At 37.3% G+C, this 12,677-nt stretch overlaps 1 protein-coding gene and 4 non-coding genes across 7 annotated transcripts in view; 1 reads left to right on the top strand and 4 right to left on the bottom strand.

Annotated features, from left to right (window-relative positions):
- Positions 1 to 12,677, bottom strand: part of rhgf-2 (DH domain-containing protein) — a gene marked incomplete at both ends in the record, with an annotated part of 27,065 nt that extends 14,388 nt beyond the window's left edge. Inside the window, 4 exons of one of the 3 annotated variants that reach the window (NM_001383815.1) lie at positions 858 to 980; positions 1,415 to 1,556; positions 4,087 to 4,252; positions 12,594 to 12,677. In NM_001383815.1, coding sequence (NP_001370903.1) covers positions 858 to 980; positions 1,415 to 1,556; positions 4,087 to 4,176 — 355 coding nt within the window. Of the gene's footprint in view, positions 1 to 857; positions 981 to 1,414; positions 1,557 to 4,086; positions 4,253 to 5,831; positions 6,182 to 12,593 lie in introns of those variants that run through there. The other 2 variants (NM_001381384.1, NM_001381382.1) reach the window with 2 other exon arrangements.
- T08H4.9 lies at positions 6,012 to 6,112 on the bottom strand. Its single transcript, NR_101680.1, has one exon. It is a non-coding gene; the product is annotated as a small nucleolar RNA T08H4.9 (small nucleolar RNA).
- Positions 6,669 to 6,719, bottom strand: T08H4.8. Its single transcript, NR_050982.1, has one exon. It is a non-coding gene; the product is annotated as an Unclassified non-coding RNA T08H4.8 (non-coding RNA).
- On the top strand, positions 6,669 to 6,719 carry T08H4.6. The gene has a single exon (NR_050983.1). It is a non-coding gene; the product is annotated as an Unclassified non-coding RNA T08H4.6 (non-coding RNA).
- T08H4.7 lies at positions 6,788 to 6,875 on the bottom strand. The gene has a single exon (NR_050981.1). It is a non-coding gene; the product is annotated as an Unclassified non-coding RNA T08H4.7 (non-coding RNA).

Below are 12,677 nucleotides of genomic sequence, written 5' to 3'. Positions count from 1 at the left end.
TGAAAAAAATTTTCAATTTTTTCTAATGGCCCCTCAATTCACAGCAGGGGTGGGCGGCATACAATTTTTTTTCCGGCAAACCGGCAAATTGCCAAGTTGCCGAAATTGTAAATTTCCGGCAAATCGGCAAACCGACAAATTGCTTGATTTGCCGAAAAAACGACAATAGTCGAATTTGCATTTGCTACATCTATTTTGAAAAGTAAGCAAATTCTTCGCAAATATCTAAGAAAACGGGAAAAAACTCCAAAAAAGCACAGTTTTAAGGGTTCCTTTCATATAAAAATCCCTCTTAACAATTCCGGCAAATTTATATTATGGCAAACGGTAAACCGGCAAATTGCCGAAATTTAAAATTTCCGGCAAATCGACAAACCGGCAATTGCCGCCCACCCCTGGTTCACAGCCCATATTTCAACAAAAATTATTTCTCGCACAACTAGCAAACAAGTTTTGAAAATAAGTTTGAAAACGGTTCTTAAGAAGATAAGATAACAAAAAAGTAAACAAAAATGAGTAAGCTTCAGGGAAATATTATGCAAATAGGTCAGTTTCACAAGAAAACATTTCCTCACAATTTTGACAAGTGAGTAAGAAAATTTTTTTGTAAAAAAATACTATAAGTAGCATAAACCTACTAGACTAAACCGTCCAAATCCTAAATATTTTTTCGTTTTCCCAAAAGAAAACAGAGGTGTCGAACACCCCCGTCTGTCTTGTGTTTGCCATGCGTTTTTTTTTGTGAGTTATTTGAGCAATTTTGTGTAGGAGTTTTAGAATGAAAGAGGAAGGAGAATACCTTGAAGAAGTCGAACAACTTATACAATTTATGGTTAAAATCAACATTGAAAACATACCTCTAACGAAAATTCTCTGGCCAGCCAGGAAGCGTGCTCCCGAGTTTTCTGGAATCGGGGTTGAGCTCTTCTCGAGGAAGAATTCCACATCATTGATGGTAAGGCCTCGGATACGGAGGAACGCTGGAAATTTTGATTCTTTAAAATTTGGCTACAATAAAGGACTGGTAGCAGATATGCCTACCTGGCCAATTTCTTTGGAAATTTCAAATTTATTTCCCAGAATTATTGGAATTTTTTTTGAGTTTCAGAAGATTGTATTCCTATCAAAATTTTCAGGTAGGCAGACACGCTTTCATGCCTACGTGCCTAGTCTATGCCTGCAGGTCTACCTGCATTCTAACGATTTTTTATATACCTTTAGATTTTTTTCTTGTCAGCCGAAAACTCAAATTTTCCATATTTCATGTCTTAAGGCCTACGTACTTACTTTATGCCTACATGCCTATGTGCCTTGTACAAGTAATTTTTTTAAATGTCAACTAGGAAGCACGCAAGGCATAAGGTAGGCAGGCAGACAACCTTTTTGCCTTACAATTAATAACAAAAAAACTCACGTTCAAAAACTTCATAAATCAGTTGATTACAATCGAATCTAATATGCTCGACGGAATCTTTCTCTCGATCGTCCAAATCCTTAAAAACTGCGATGAAATAGTTGATCTGCGGTGGATCGATGTCAATGTGATGAATGCGATTCTGAAAATAAAATTGCTTGAAAAAATCCCAAAAATTTCCATAAAATTTAATATTTATTTTGCTACCTTACACTTGGCGGAATGGGACCTGATACGAATGCTCGCCTCGTTTTGGACTCGTTCCCGATGGAACGACGACTGTTTTCGAACGCTTGGCATTCGGGCGAAATTACTGGAAATTCTAGGGGAGTTTTTTGATGTGAAAACTTAGCGAGACAAGAAAGAAAGGAAATTGGAAGAAATTGCGAATTCGTGTCAAAGTAGTTATCACCGGCGAAGAGATTTGATAAGGAAAATGTGTACTTTACCTGTCGGGGTCTGTTTTTGTGAGAAAAAAAAGTTTGGCAAAAATTTCAAAATTTTCTGAAAAAGTCTGGCGGGAAACTAACATTTTTGGCGGGAAATTTTTATTTTCTCTGAAACGAAAATTTTGGCGGACACGTGGAGTCAAAAAGTCCCATTTCGCTTTGATCTCCGAAAAATGCGGGAGGTGAGACGCAGACATCTCATCTCATCGTCACAGTTTTTCTGAATTAAAATTCCCGCATTTTTAGTAGATCAAACTGTATTGAGACCGTCTGAGACCATATGGGCGGGAGAGTCAAGTTTTCTGAGAAAACAAATGTTTGGCGGGAAATTCAAACTTTATGAGAAAAATTTTTAGCGGGAAATTCAAATTTTATGAGAAAAAATTTTTGCCGGAAATTGAAATTTTCTCTTAAAAAAATTTGGCGGGAAATCCAAAATTTTTGAGGAAAAGTTTTAGCGGGAAGTTCTAATTTTCTGAGAAAAAAATTTGACGGAAAATTAAAATTTTCTGGAAAAAAATTTCTGGCGGAAAATTTGAATTCTATGAGCAAAAAATTTCAAACGGAAATTTCAATTTCCTGAGAAAATTTTTTTGGAGACATCGGGCACCATGGGGCGAGTTCTATTCAAAAAAGAGCTCCAATTCGAAAATCCGTTTTCAAAAAAATTTGTCAAAATTTAAATTTTCAAGTAATTTTAACTGACAAATCTCGCCAAAAATTCTACAATTTTTCTGAAAACCGAAAACCTAATCACCGAGTTAATAAAATCAGACAGACCTACATGGCAGCATCAGAAAAAAAGTGAAACAGAATTGATGATATTGTGTTACCCCGTGGCAGCCCTGTTATATTGTTACAACTTGTTTCGTTGTTGATTTTGTTGTTGAAAATTTCAGATATATTACGCCTTCCCGTCTTTTTTTTTTGGGCTGAAATTTCAGCTTGTCTCCCAGTTTCTCAAGTAATTACTAACAGTTAATAGAACACAGGGCTACAGAAATTTGATCAATGGACAAAAAATGAGAAGGCAAAAAATGCAATGGGGGTCAAATGAAATCCCGGTTTGAGGGATTGAAGAGACTTCAAGTACCCACTTCTGTGTCTCCTTCTTGTTCCAATTCAAGCCTGAAGCTTGATCTTAAATTCCGATACCCAAAATAAAAATTCCGAAAAATTTCAACTGCACCAAGTCAGCTCAACATTTTCAATATTCCAGCAAAAAAAATTGGCTCAAAAGTGAAACAAAAATTTATGGTTAAATGAGACTCTTGGGAGATCGAGACGACACGATTTATGAACACGAAATTGGTGAGAAGAATACTTGATAAGGGAAGAGGGAGGAAATATAAACATGAGGCTAGCAAAACCCAAGTGCTGAGGAGGATATGTAGTGGGTAAGCACTCGTGTTTTTATCTAGAAAACTTCTTTGAATCAACTGTTGATTGGGAGTTCTAGGTAGGCTTTTAGGAAGTGACGTGGTTGAAGACTTTGATAGCAGGCAGGCACGTAGTCATGCCCACGCCTGCCTACTCATCTGCATGCCTACGTGCCTGCCTATCGCTTTTTGAGTTTATTCTTACAGGGATTTCAATTAATTTGTATAAGGTTCACCAAAGGCATGTAATAGACTCATAGGTACGTAGGTATACAAGCACGTAGGCACGCGAGTCCCTGGCAGGCATAGGTCCCCAATATTCCTTCAAGGTTTACTTCAATTTTCATTTCAAAAATTTGAAATTTCACCAAATTCCACCCAAAACTAAACTATCAAGTAAAGTTCAGACATCTGAACGTTAAAGTAATTGGGATGCTGTCTAGAACGCTCAAAATTTTTCAAATAAGAAAATTATTGTAATGGTCTCATAACTTTGACCTTAAATTAATTAATTTTAACGATATTGTGAGTGGAAAACTAGCAAAATTTTCAAATTTTGATTCTGATGTAATATTAGATATGCTTAACTTTGGCGGCTCATATCTCGGCGGTCTCTTGCGTCATCAAAAAAGTGTCCACTGACGAAATGTTTTGCTTGAGTTTTTCTATAGTTCTGTAATTGAAAATGTGTTGCTATCTTTGATATGAAACAAGATACAAGCCATCAAAGTTGGCTGCGGTTCTAGTTAAAAAAATTTTACTAATATTTTTTCACATTCCAGCTATCGTTTCAGATCCCATTCTCTTTATCAACAAAACTAATTTTTTGAATTCAAAAGCTCACATCTAATGCATTCCTCTGAGCGTGCTCATTTGTCCAATCATTGTGCAGAGATGGTCTCCTGCTTCGAGCATGTCCAACACTACTGCTCATCTCGTCGATCGTTGGTGGAATCGACGGAAGTGATGGCCTGCGAGTCGTCCGACGCTTCTCGGTGTTGATTAGGTTGCTGAAAATGAAGAAGTTGGTATAGGGTTGGGAAGTTGGAATTTTAGAGAAAAAAAGCTGTTAGAAACTAAAAAAACACTAGAACATTCTTGAATATATCTATAAAGTTAGGAGTACCTAATTTTCTAAATTTGCAAAAAAAAAATTTAGTTAAAAATTAGAAAATTCTGATGAGTTTTAGCAGCTCAAAACTCTAATCAAATTAGCTTTAAAGTATATTTTGAAATTTGGAATTTTTTTTTTGAATAATCTACGTGCTTCCAGTCATCCACCCACATTGCCTTTCTATGTTCCCAGTCTTAGGAGGCGCTTTCCGGGCGTTTTTCAGCCCCCTCTTTCAGTAACTGATATATTCATTACCTCCATAACCCATCTCAACACCAAAAACCATGTTTCCAGAAGGAACTCCGTCAAAATTGCAATTAAAAAAGAGAGTATCCAGTACCACCACCCAAATAAAAAAATGAGATGATCACTCAAAAATTGTCGCCTTAGGGCACATTTTGAAATTTCGGTTGAAATTAATTTTCATCTCCCCGATCCCTTTATTTTGCAGCACGCGATATTTGCACTTGACTGATTTTTTTTGTTGAATGGAAAGAAACACCCAAAATTCCACAATATCAATGCAAATGGGGGAAACGATGACGCTCCTTGTGGTCTCCGCGCGAACGGATATCCGTCGGATTTTCATTCACAATGGTACTAAATCGTGGGAAAATTTGAAGAGAAAAAAGTCATAGAGTAGAGAAACCGGGAAGAGAACGAAGACTGATAAGAATCGGGAAGACAATAGAAATAACTATTTGAGAAAAAAATTGATAAAATTCATTGCTTCGGCATCATATAACTCGGCTTATTTTTATGCTATCAAAAAATTGTCAACGATCAAAATATTTATTATTTATTTTTCTATAAATTTGTAATTCAGCAATTACAGCTTTCTACTAAAGTGACCGAGATCTGAGCTGTCAAAATAACTAGCTTGGAGTTTAAAAGTAGCAATGAAAGCTTGAATTATGTAACGGTTACAGCTACTTCTAGAATTTTAAATAATTTTACTACTTTTGTAAAACTACTGGGACGGTTTTTAACGGGTTACTGTAGTGTAAAGGGACAATAATTTGTTATAAAATTTGGAACATTTTCACTCAAAAATATTTTTTTAAAAATCCAACTTTAGATTATTCCGCAAGTAACCGTCTACGGAGCAATTTCACTGATAATTTTCAAAAATTCTAGTCAAATATACGTTTCAACAAAACACATAAGACAAATCTCCAAGTGACGTGAAAACCCAAATGCTAAACAGAATAATATCTGAAAGGGGCACAGGTGAAAATCCTCGAAAATTTTGAGCTGAACTTTGATGTCAGGACAGCTACATTTCGGGAGGGTCCGTGCAGAAATTGTGATTGATGGTTTCGGATTTGAAATTGTTTTTTGTTTTCATTTTTATTTATAACATTTTTGACCCTTGGCCTTGGTGGATCTTCCTTAGCAAAAAAAGAAGCAATAATTAAGCTAATACTATGCACGAAAAAATGAAAGCATAATCTGATGATGAGGATTAAGCTCACCTGCTCGACTGATTCCTTCTAAACATACTCTTCCGCTTCCTCTGAATACTTTCCATAAATTTGAAGGGCGACGACGTGGACGAGGTGGGAAGTGCGGGGAGCTCGTCTAACGGTGAGCCGATGGTGGAGCAAGATTCACGAAAGAATACTGAATCGTCTCTATCCAAAGGTCTCGGCGAGGGGGGCTCTTCTCTAATCGAATCCAAATCCACAAAGGCCGCCGGACACGCGGTGGCGGCGAGCAGCGTCGTCGCCCCATTATAGCACAATCTCATTGCGGATAGGGGTTCCGAAGATGTGAAAGTGCAAGGAATAGAAGTTGAGGGAGTTGCAGAACCATTTTCCAACATATTTTTTTTTCTGGAGTTGGGAGCTGGAGCGATCCAAAACGGGGGGAAACCAGGACCAATAGAAAGGGGCGGCGCCTTGTCTCCTCTCTAGTTTTCCCCCTCCCCGCCGCCGCAACTAGAGAAAGATGAAAAGTGAAAGAAACCAAGAGAGGAAAAAGAGTTTACTGATAGATATCTAGCAACTTTTTCCCCTTTTTTTGTGTTGTGCTTCTCTGGAAATTTTCGACTCTTCTCCCAAAAATAGTCAAAAAAAAAGTCAAAGAACGGAAGGAAATGAGAATGCATAGCTGAAAACAGAGCGGAAAAGCCCAAACCACGAGTTGTTGGATATTTTGAACCCGAAAACTTTTTTTAGCTTTTAAAAAATGTTTCTCAGAATTCCTAAATTTTCGAATTTTTTTAAACATTTTATATGAAAAAAATTACAAAAAATTATTTACGGAAAATTGCGCTAAAATTGTGAAAAATACAGTATGCCTACATAGGCAAGCCAAAGCCTAAGCCTAGGCCTAAGCTTAAGCCTAAGCCTAAGCCTAAACTCTCCGTAAAAATTCGCGCTGATCGGCCGATAGGAACCCTTTCAAAAATCAAAAAAGCCGGAAAATCCTAAGCCATGCTTGAGCCCAAGCCTAACCCTAAGTCCAAGCCAAATCCTCAGCCTAAGCCTAAGCCTAAACTTGAGCATAAGCCTAAGCCTAAGCCTAAGCTCCTTCAATTTTTTAACGATTTTTGAGTAAAATTTTTCAAATTTCGATTTTTTTAGAGTAATCAATTTTTTCCAGAAAATAACAAACAATTGTTTTGAAACAAAAAAAAAACAAAAAAAATTTGAAAAGTTTTTTTCACAATTTTCACATTTCTCTACAGTACCACCCCAAACACTTATTCGTCGCAAGACCACAAAACAATTTCAGATTCTCTCGTTTTCCAGAATGTTTCTTCTACCCACGTCACCAAGACCTCAAATGAATCAAGATGAATCACAACGACAATTGGTTTTTCCTCTATTCACAGAAACAGAAAACAAGCAATTTTTCCGTCAATTCTTATTCTTGCTTGTTCTTGTGAATATCATTGCAAATGTCACTTTTGGAGGTGGTTCTCAATGGAGCGAACTTGAATTGGGAAGCCGACCCTCACAGTTTTATATGTTTTCATCGACCATAACATTCTCAAAACATAGGAGTTTTTGTCTTTCTAGACACCAAAAAAATGTTGCTTTTGGACGGGGACTCAACAACTCTTTGATTCATTAGAAATTCATAAGGATTTTCCTTGAAGAATGGTGCGCGCATGTGTAATTGGTGAACCCCTCAGCAGCCCAATTTCTTATTCATAAATCCGATCCGAGTCACCCAAAACCTAAGGAGTCAACTGTCGAGAGAGAGGACGATGAAATGGAGGTCACGCAATATATGCAGACAGGCACACGAAACCCTAATTATGATGAGGGTGACACTATTGGGTTATTCGAAATTTAGAAAAAGTCCAGGGAGAATTTTAAAAATAAAAAAAGAGAGGGTTAAGAGTATTTGGAACTGTAGAATTTCAGACAAATTGCCAGTTGAAAGATATTTGATAGCTACAGTAATTCTACATAAAAGTATAATTTATCAAAACAGTATTTTTCAGAAATTTGGTTCAATTTAATTAGTTTTTTTTTTAATTTGAAATTGACAAATAAAAACTAGATTTGAAGAAATTATCTCATTCTTGAACAAAAACCTGAGCCTAAGACTAAGCCTAAGCCTGAGCCTAAGCCTAAGCGTAAGTTTACTTTTTTTGCTTTATTCAAAAAAAAAACAGTCTAGGGAATTGGTTTGTACATTAGATGGATGGGCAAAAAAATCAGAAGGATGAACCAACAAACAAGGGAAAAACACTGGAAAACAACAACTAAACATCAGCAAAATAGTAACAAAAAGTAGTTTTTCTAGAGATTTTTGGTGTCGTCAGACAGAATAAGGGTGTGCCCAGGAACATCGGTGTCTCATGGGAGATGAAAAGGGAGGCTAGACTCGTTAGGGTGGAGGAAAGAGCACAAAAAGAGTACAGACGTCATCAAATCAGAATTTGAAAGTTTCAAATAGGTACAGCGGTAGGGATTATAGTCTAAAAATTATAGAAATTGAGAGTAAAAGCTAGATTTATTGGAAAAAAGTGAGTAGAAAAAAGTCACGAGCTCAATTTCTAATTGAGAGCACCTCGCCGTGGGAAACCAAACTTTTTGCACATATTGAGAGCCTGGAAGGGAGCCACTGATAACTTATTCAAAGCTTTTTGAGCTAGAAAATTTGATAGAAAATTAGATATTTGTTAGAACTTTTACCTAATTTTTTTTCAAAAAAGGGTAATTTTTTATCATGTGGAGACTTTAACGTCACATCTGATTAGGTAAAATGAAAAAAAAATGTAGAAAAAATTGTTGTCTGGATTTTGGGAGTATGACAGATGAAATGGTACTCTAGATTGATTAATCCAACAATCAGAAGACTGAAAAAATTCACACTTTTGATAAGCATCAAAAACCAGAAAAATAGATGCCTATCTGTTTTCTAGGCGGCCTAATGATGTGCCTACACCTGAAATTGAAGGCAAAACACATAAAATAGGAGGTAGGCAGTTGGCAGGCATGTAGGCACATATGCACCTACGTCAGAAAAATTGGAATAAAATTTGCCGAAAAATCCTTGCCAAAAATAGAAAAAAAATTGGCCAATAAACCCAACTTACTTTTGGACAGAATATATATTTTTACTCATAAATAGCTAAAATATTTGATTTGAAAAATCTTGGAAAAGTGCCGAAGTTGAGCCTTTTTCATTTCAAGCAAAAAGTGATGCCAATTTAAATTTCAGTGGAAAATGCACAAGATACAAGGGAAGAAAAGTTGGCAGGCCTAGTTAAGGCCTAAGCAAGGTCTGAATCTCAAATACTGTCTAAATTATAAATATTGAAAATTTTAGTAAACTTTGAGCTTTTGGAATTCTGTCGAAGTCTGAATAGGTGAAAAGATAGGTTCAACTCAAAATTAAATTGTTCATAAAAGTACTATTGAAAATTGAAATCCGAAATTCACTAAATTTCATCAAAATATGTCTCCCCCGCGCGCGGGCGGGAAAGCTGACATCTTCCTCCTGCGGAATACACGGACACTGATTCTTATCTCCTCTCTCCTTTCTCACATTCTTTCGCCTTCTCACCCCCCCCCCCCCACCTTAACTATGTATTGTTCAGCATATCCCCTCCCCGCGCACAGGGGCCCCGCATATTCAAATTTTGGAAATCCGGATTTTATCAGATTGTTTATAGGTATGTCACCTCCCCACTGGCGCTTCCTGTGTGTCCACGCGCGCAGTCTATATTTCCCGCGAGAAATTTGGAACAATTTCTACACATTCATTTTGTGAGTAACGCAGCGCTGTTTCGCAATTTAGTTCAAAAGTGAAAGGGAAGGAACGTTTTCAGTTTGATTATGTGATGATAAGAGAATAATAATAATATTGCAAAAGATATAGGAGAGTGCATTCCCGAGAAGATGTGCAGAGAAAGTAAGAGGGATTCAGCACATGGGGGGTCATAAAATAAGCTGGTTGTAATGTGGGGTTCCAAGAAGTTGGGGGGAATTAGAGGTTAAAGAATAGTTTTTTTTAAATAAAAGCTTAATGCGGTTTGATTTGGACCCGAAGTGGACGGCAAACGATTTTTTTCCGGAAATCGGCAAATCGACAATTGGCGAATTGCCGGAATTGAATGTTCCGGCAAATTGGAAAATCGGCAAATTGCCGGAAGTGAAAGTTCCAGCAAATCGGCAAACCGGCAAATTGCAGATTTGTCGACAATTTTTGGAAAATTGTGGTTTTGCGTATCTTTTTTTAATGGAAATTTCAAAGTTTCAATTTTAATTGGCAAAATTGTGCACTTCCTATGAATGTTCCTACGTCTATTTTGAAAAATAGGTAAGTTCTAGGAAAATATCCAAAGAAAACGGGAAAACAAATTTCAAATAAGCACAGTTTTAAGTGTTTCCGTCTTAAAAAATCCCTCAAATTATTCCGGCAAATCTGATATCGGGCAAACGGCAAATCGACGAATTGCCAATATTGAAAATTTTCTTTTCGGCAAATCGGTAAAGAATTGAGCACTTCCGGCAAATCGGCAAACCGGCAATTTGCCGATTTTCCTGAAGGCCTTCCTGCCTACCATATAAGTCACGTTGTGGTATGGGATTTTTCAAAATTCCAAAATTCTAAAAATACCGCTACCAGAAACTTTTAAAAATCAACAGTAACCCCCCTCCAAACCCGCCAGAAATCAAGATAACGATTCGCAAAAACCCTTCAATTCCCTTTTCATGTCAGATCACACACAGATGCGTGCCAATTTCTGTGTTGTGTAGGTAATTGCCAAGAGAGAATGAACCTCAATTAGGGAGTGAAGGTTGCGCGCGAAAAAAATTGGGGCTAAAAACTGGAATCTATACGTATATGCAGATGTGTAGAAGAAGGTAGAAAACTGTCGAACAAAATTACAAGAAAACGAAGTAAGAGTATAAGGTAGGTAATTGTAATTCGTGTGTGTTTCTTGGAAAAAGAGTAGGTGTAGTTGGGGGGGATGTTTTTAGGGCACAAATTTCTGTGGCATGCCTACAGCTTGCCTATACCGTGCCTACATCATGTCTACAGCGCGTCATCATGCCTACAAAAAAAGTACAAAAGATCAGAGATAACTTGGAGGTATGCATGTAGGCAGGTAGGAATGAGGCAGGCGCGTACGCTTGAAAAGGTCTAAAGAAAAAAAATAGTTGTTAGCAGAAAATCGGAAGAGCTTTTGAAAATTTCTAGGCAGAAGATAGGTACGTAGGCAAGCAGTAGACATGTGATAGGCACGTGAGCAAGGAATAGGAATGAAACGAAGCGAGGTAGTAATAAGTTAGGCACGTAGGCAGGCAAGCATAAGGTAGGCACGTAGGCAGTCAAGCATAAGGTAGGCACGTAGGCAGCAGGGGTGTGCGGCAAATCTCAAAATTTGCCGAGCTCGGCAAATTCGGCAAATCTATTTTTCCAATATTTGCCGAGCACGGCAAACTCGGCAAATTTGCAGAGCTCGGCAAATTCGACAAATTTGCCGTGCTTAACAAACTCGGAAAAATTATATATTTTTTGATATTTTTTGGAGCACCAAAACTACTGAATTCTTAACACACCTCTGGTTTCTGAACAAGTTAGATGTAGTGTGTCTGCTTAAACATCAAAATAACTCAATTTGTTGTTATTTTACTAAATTTTTAGCGAAAAAATCAACAGTTTTAGTCAAACTTGTACTGTCAAATTTTTGACGTGTGCGGCAAATTTCGAAATTTGCCGTGCTCGGCAAATTCGGCAAATTTGCCGAGCTCGGCAAACGGCAAATTCGGCAAATTCGGCAAATTTGCCGAGCTCGGCAAACGGCAAATTCGGCAAATTCGGCAAATTTGCCGAGCTCGGCAAACGGCAAATTCGGCAAATTCGGCAAATTTGCCGAGCTCGGCAAACGGCAAATTCGGCAAATTCGGCAAATTTGCCGAGCTCGGCAAACGGCAAATTCGGCAAATTTGCCGCACACCCCGGGCTGCCTGTCGTGGGCATCCTAGTATAATGTAGTTATACAAAAGTTGGTAGCAATGCGCGCGCCGGAAGAATGGTAGGAGATTAAAAGTGTGGAAGTACAGACAAAAGTAAGAAAAAAGATAAGGTGGCATCCAGGAAATGTACAACACGGCAACAACAGCTGAATGACCATTCAATCTCTCAGTGTGTTTCTCATATGTGATTTCAATTGACGGCTGACGGTCACGCAACATTGCACACACAAATCTGGATTCTAGGGGAGGGGGGGTGGGAGGTGATGATGAGCGATTTGGAAATGGCAGTTTCTAGGAAAAAGGGGTTTTTTTGAAAATGAAAACAAAATGATCAGAGGTGAATTGATTCGAATCTCTGGGAGAGAGGGTTCGCAATTTTTTTTTTGGTAAAAAAACAAAAATGTTCTACCATTGAATTTTTGAAAGTTAGCAGAAATAAACTATAGAACTTATTATGAACTTGAAGCTTTTTTTCAAAATTCAGGTGATAGACGGGCTTTAGGCATATATGCAGGCAGGTAGGAAGTCAGGCGTAAAAACAGGGAGTCAGGTAGGTAGGTAGGTACGTAGGCGAAGGATCAGATGTTAGCTCCAATTTTTAAAACTTTTTGGAAAATACAGATTGAAAAGAATAGGTGGAGAAAAGTGCAAAGTTTCAATAATAAAATGGCTAGAAAATTAGAAAAAATCCTTACAAATTTTTTTAGAAAATTTCAAAGTTTACAAAATTAACCTATCTAAAAAATTTGAAACTAGGAAAATGGAAAAAAATAAAAATTTTCAACTCACCAATTTCCTCAAATCTCAGTTTATCTTCCCACAATCTTCAAGATTCCAACAGTTACCCAATGTCGTTTCTTGATTCTGAAACTT

Source organism: Caenorhabditis elegans, chromosome II (assembly GCF_000002985.6).
Source record: "Caenorhabditis elegans chromosome II".
Lineage (NCBI taxonomy): Eukaryota > Metazoa > Nematoda > Chromadorea > Rhabditida > Rhabditidae > Caenorhabditis > Caenorhabditis elegans.
Note: the sequence above shows the minus strand (reverse complement) of the source record. Positions and strands in the feature narration are given on the sequence as shown.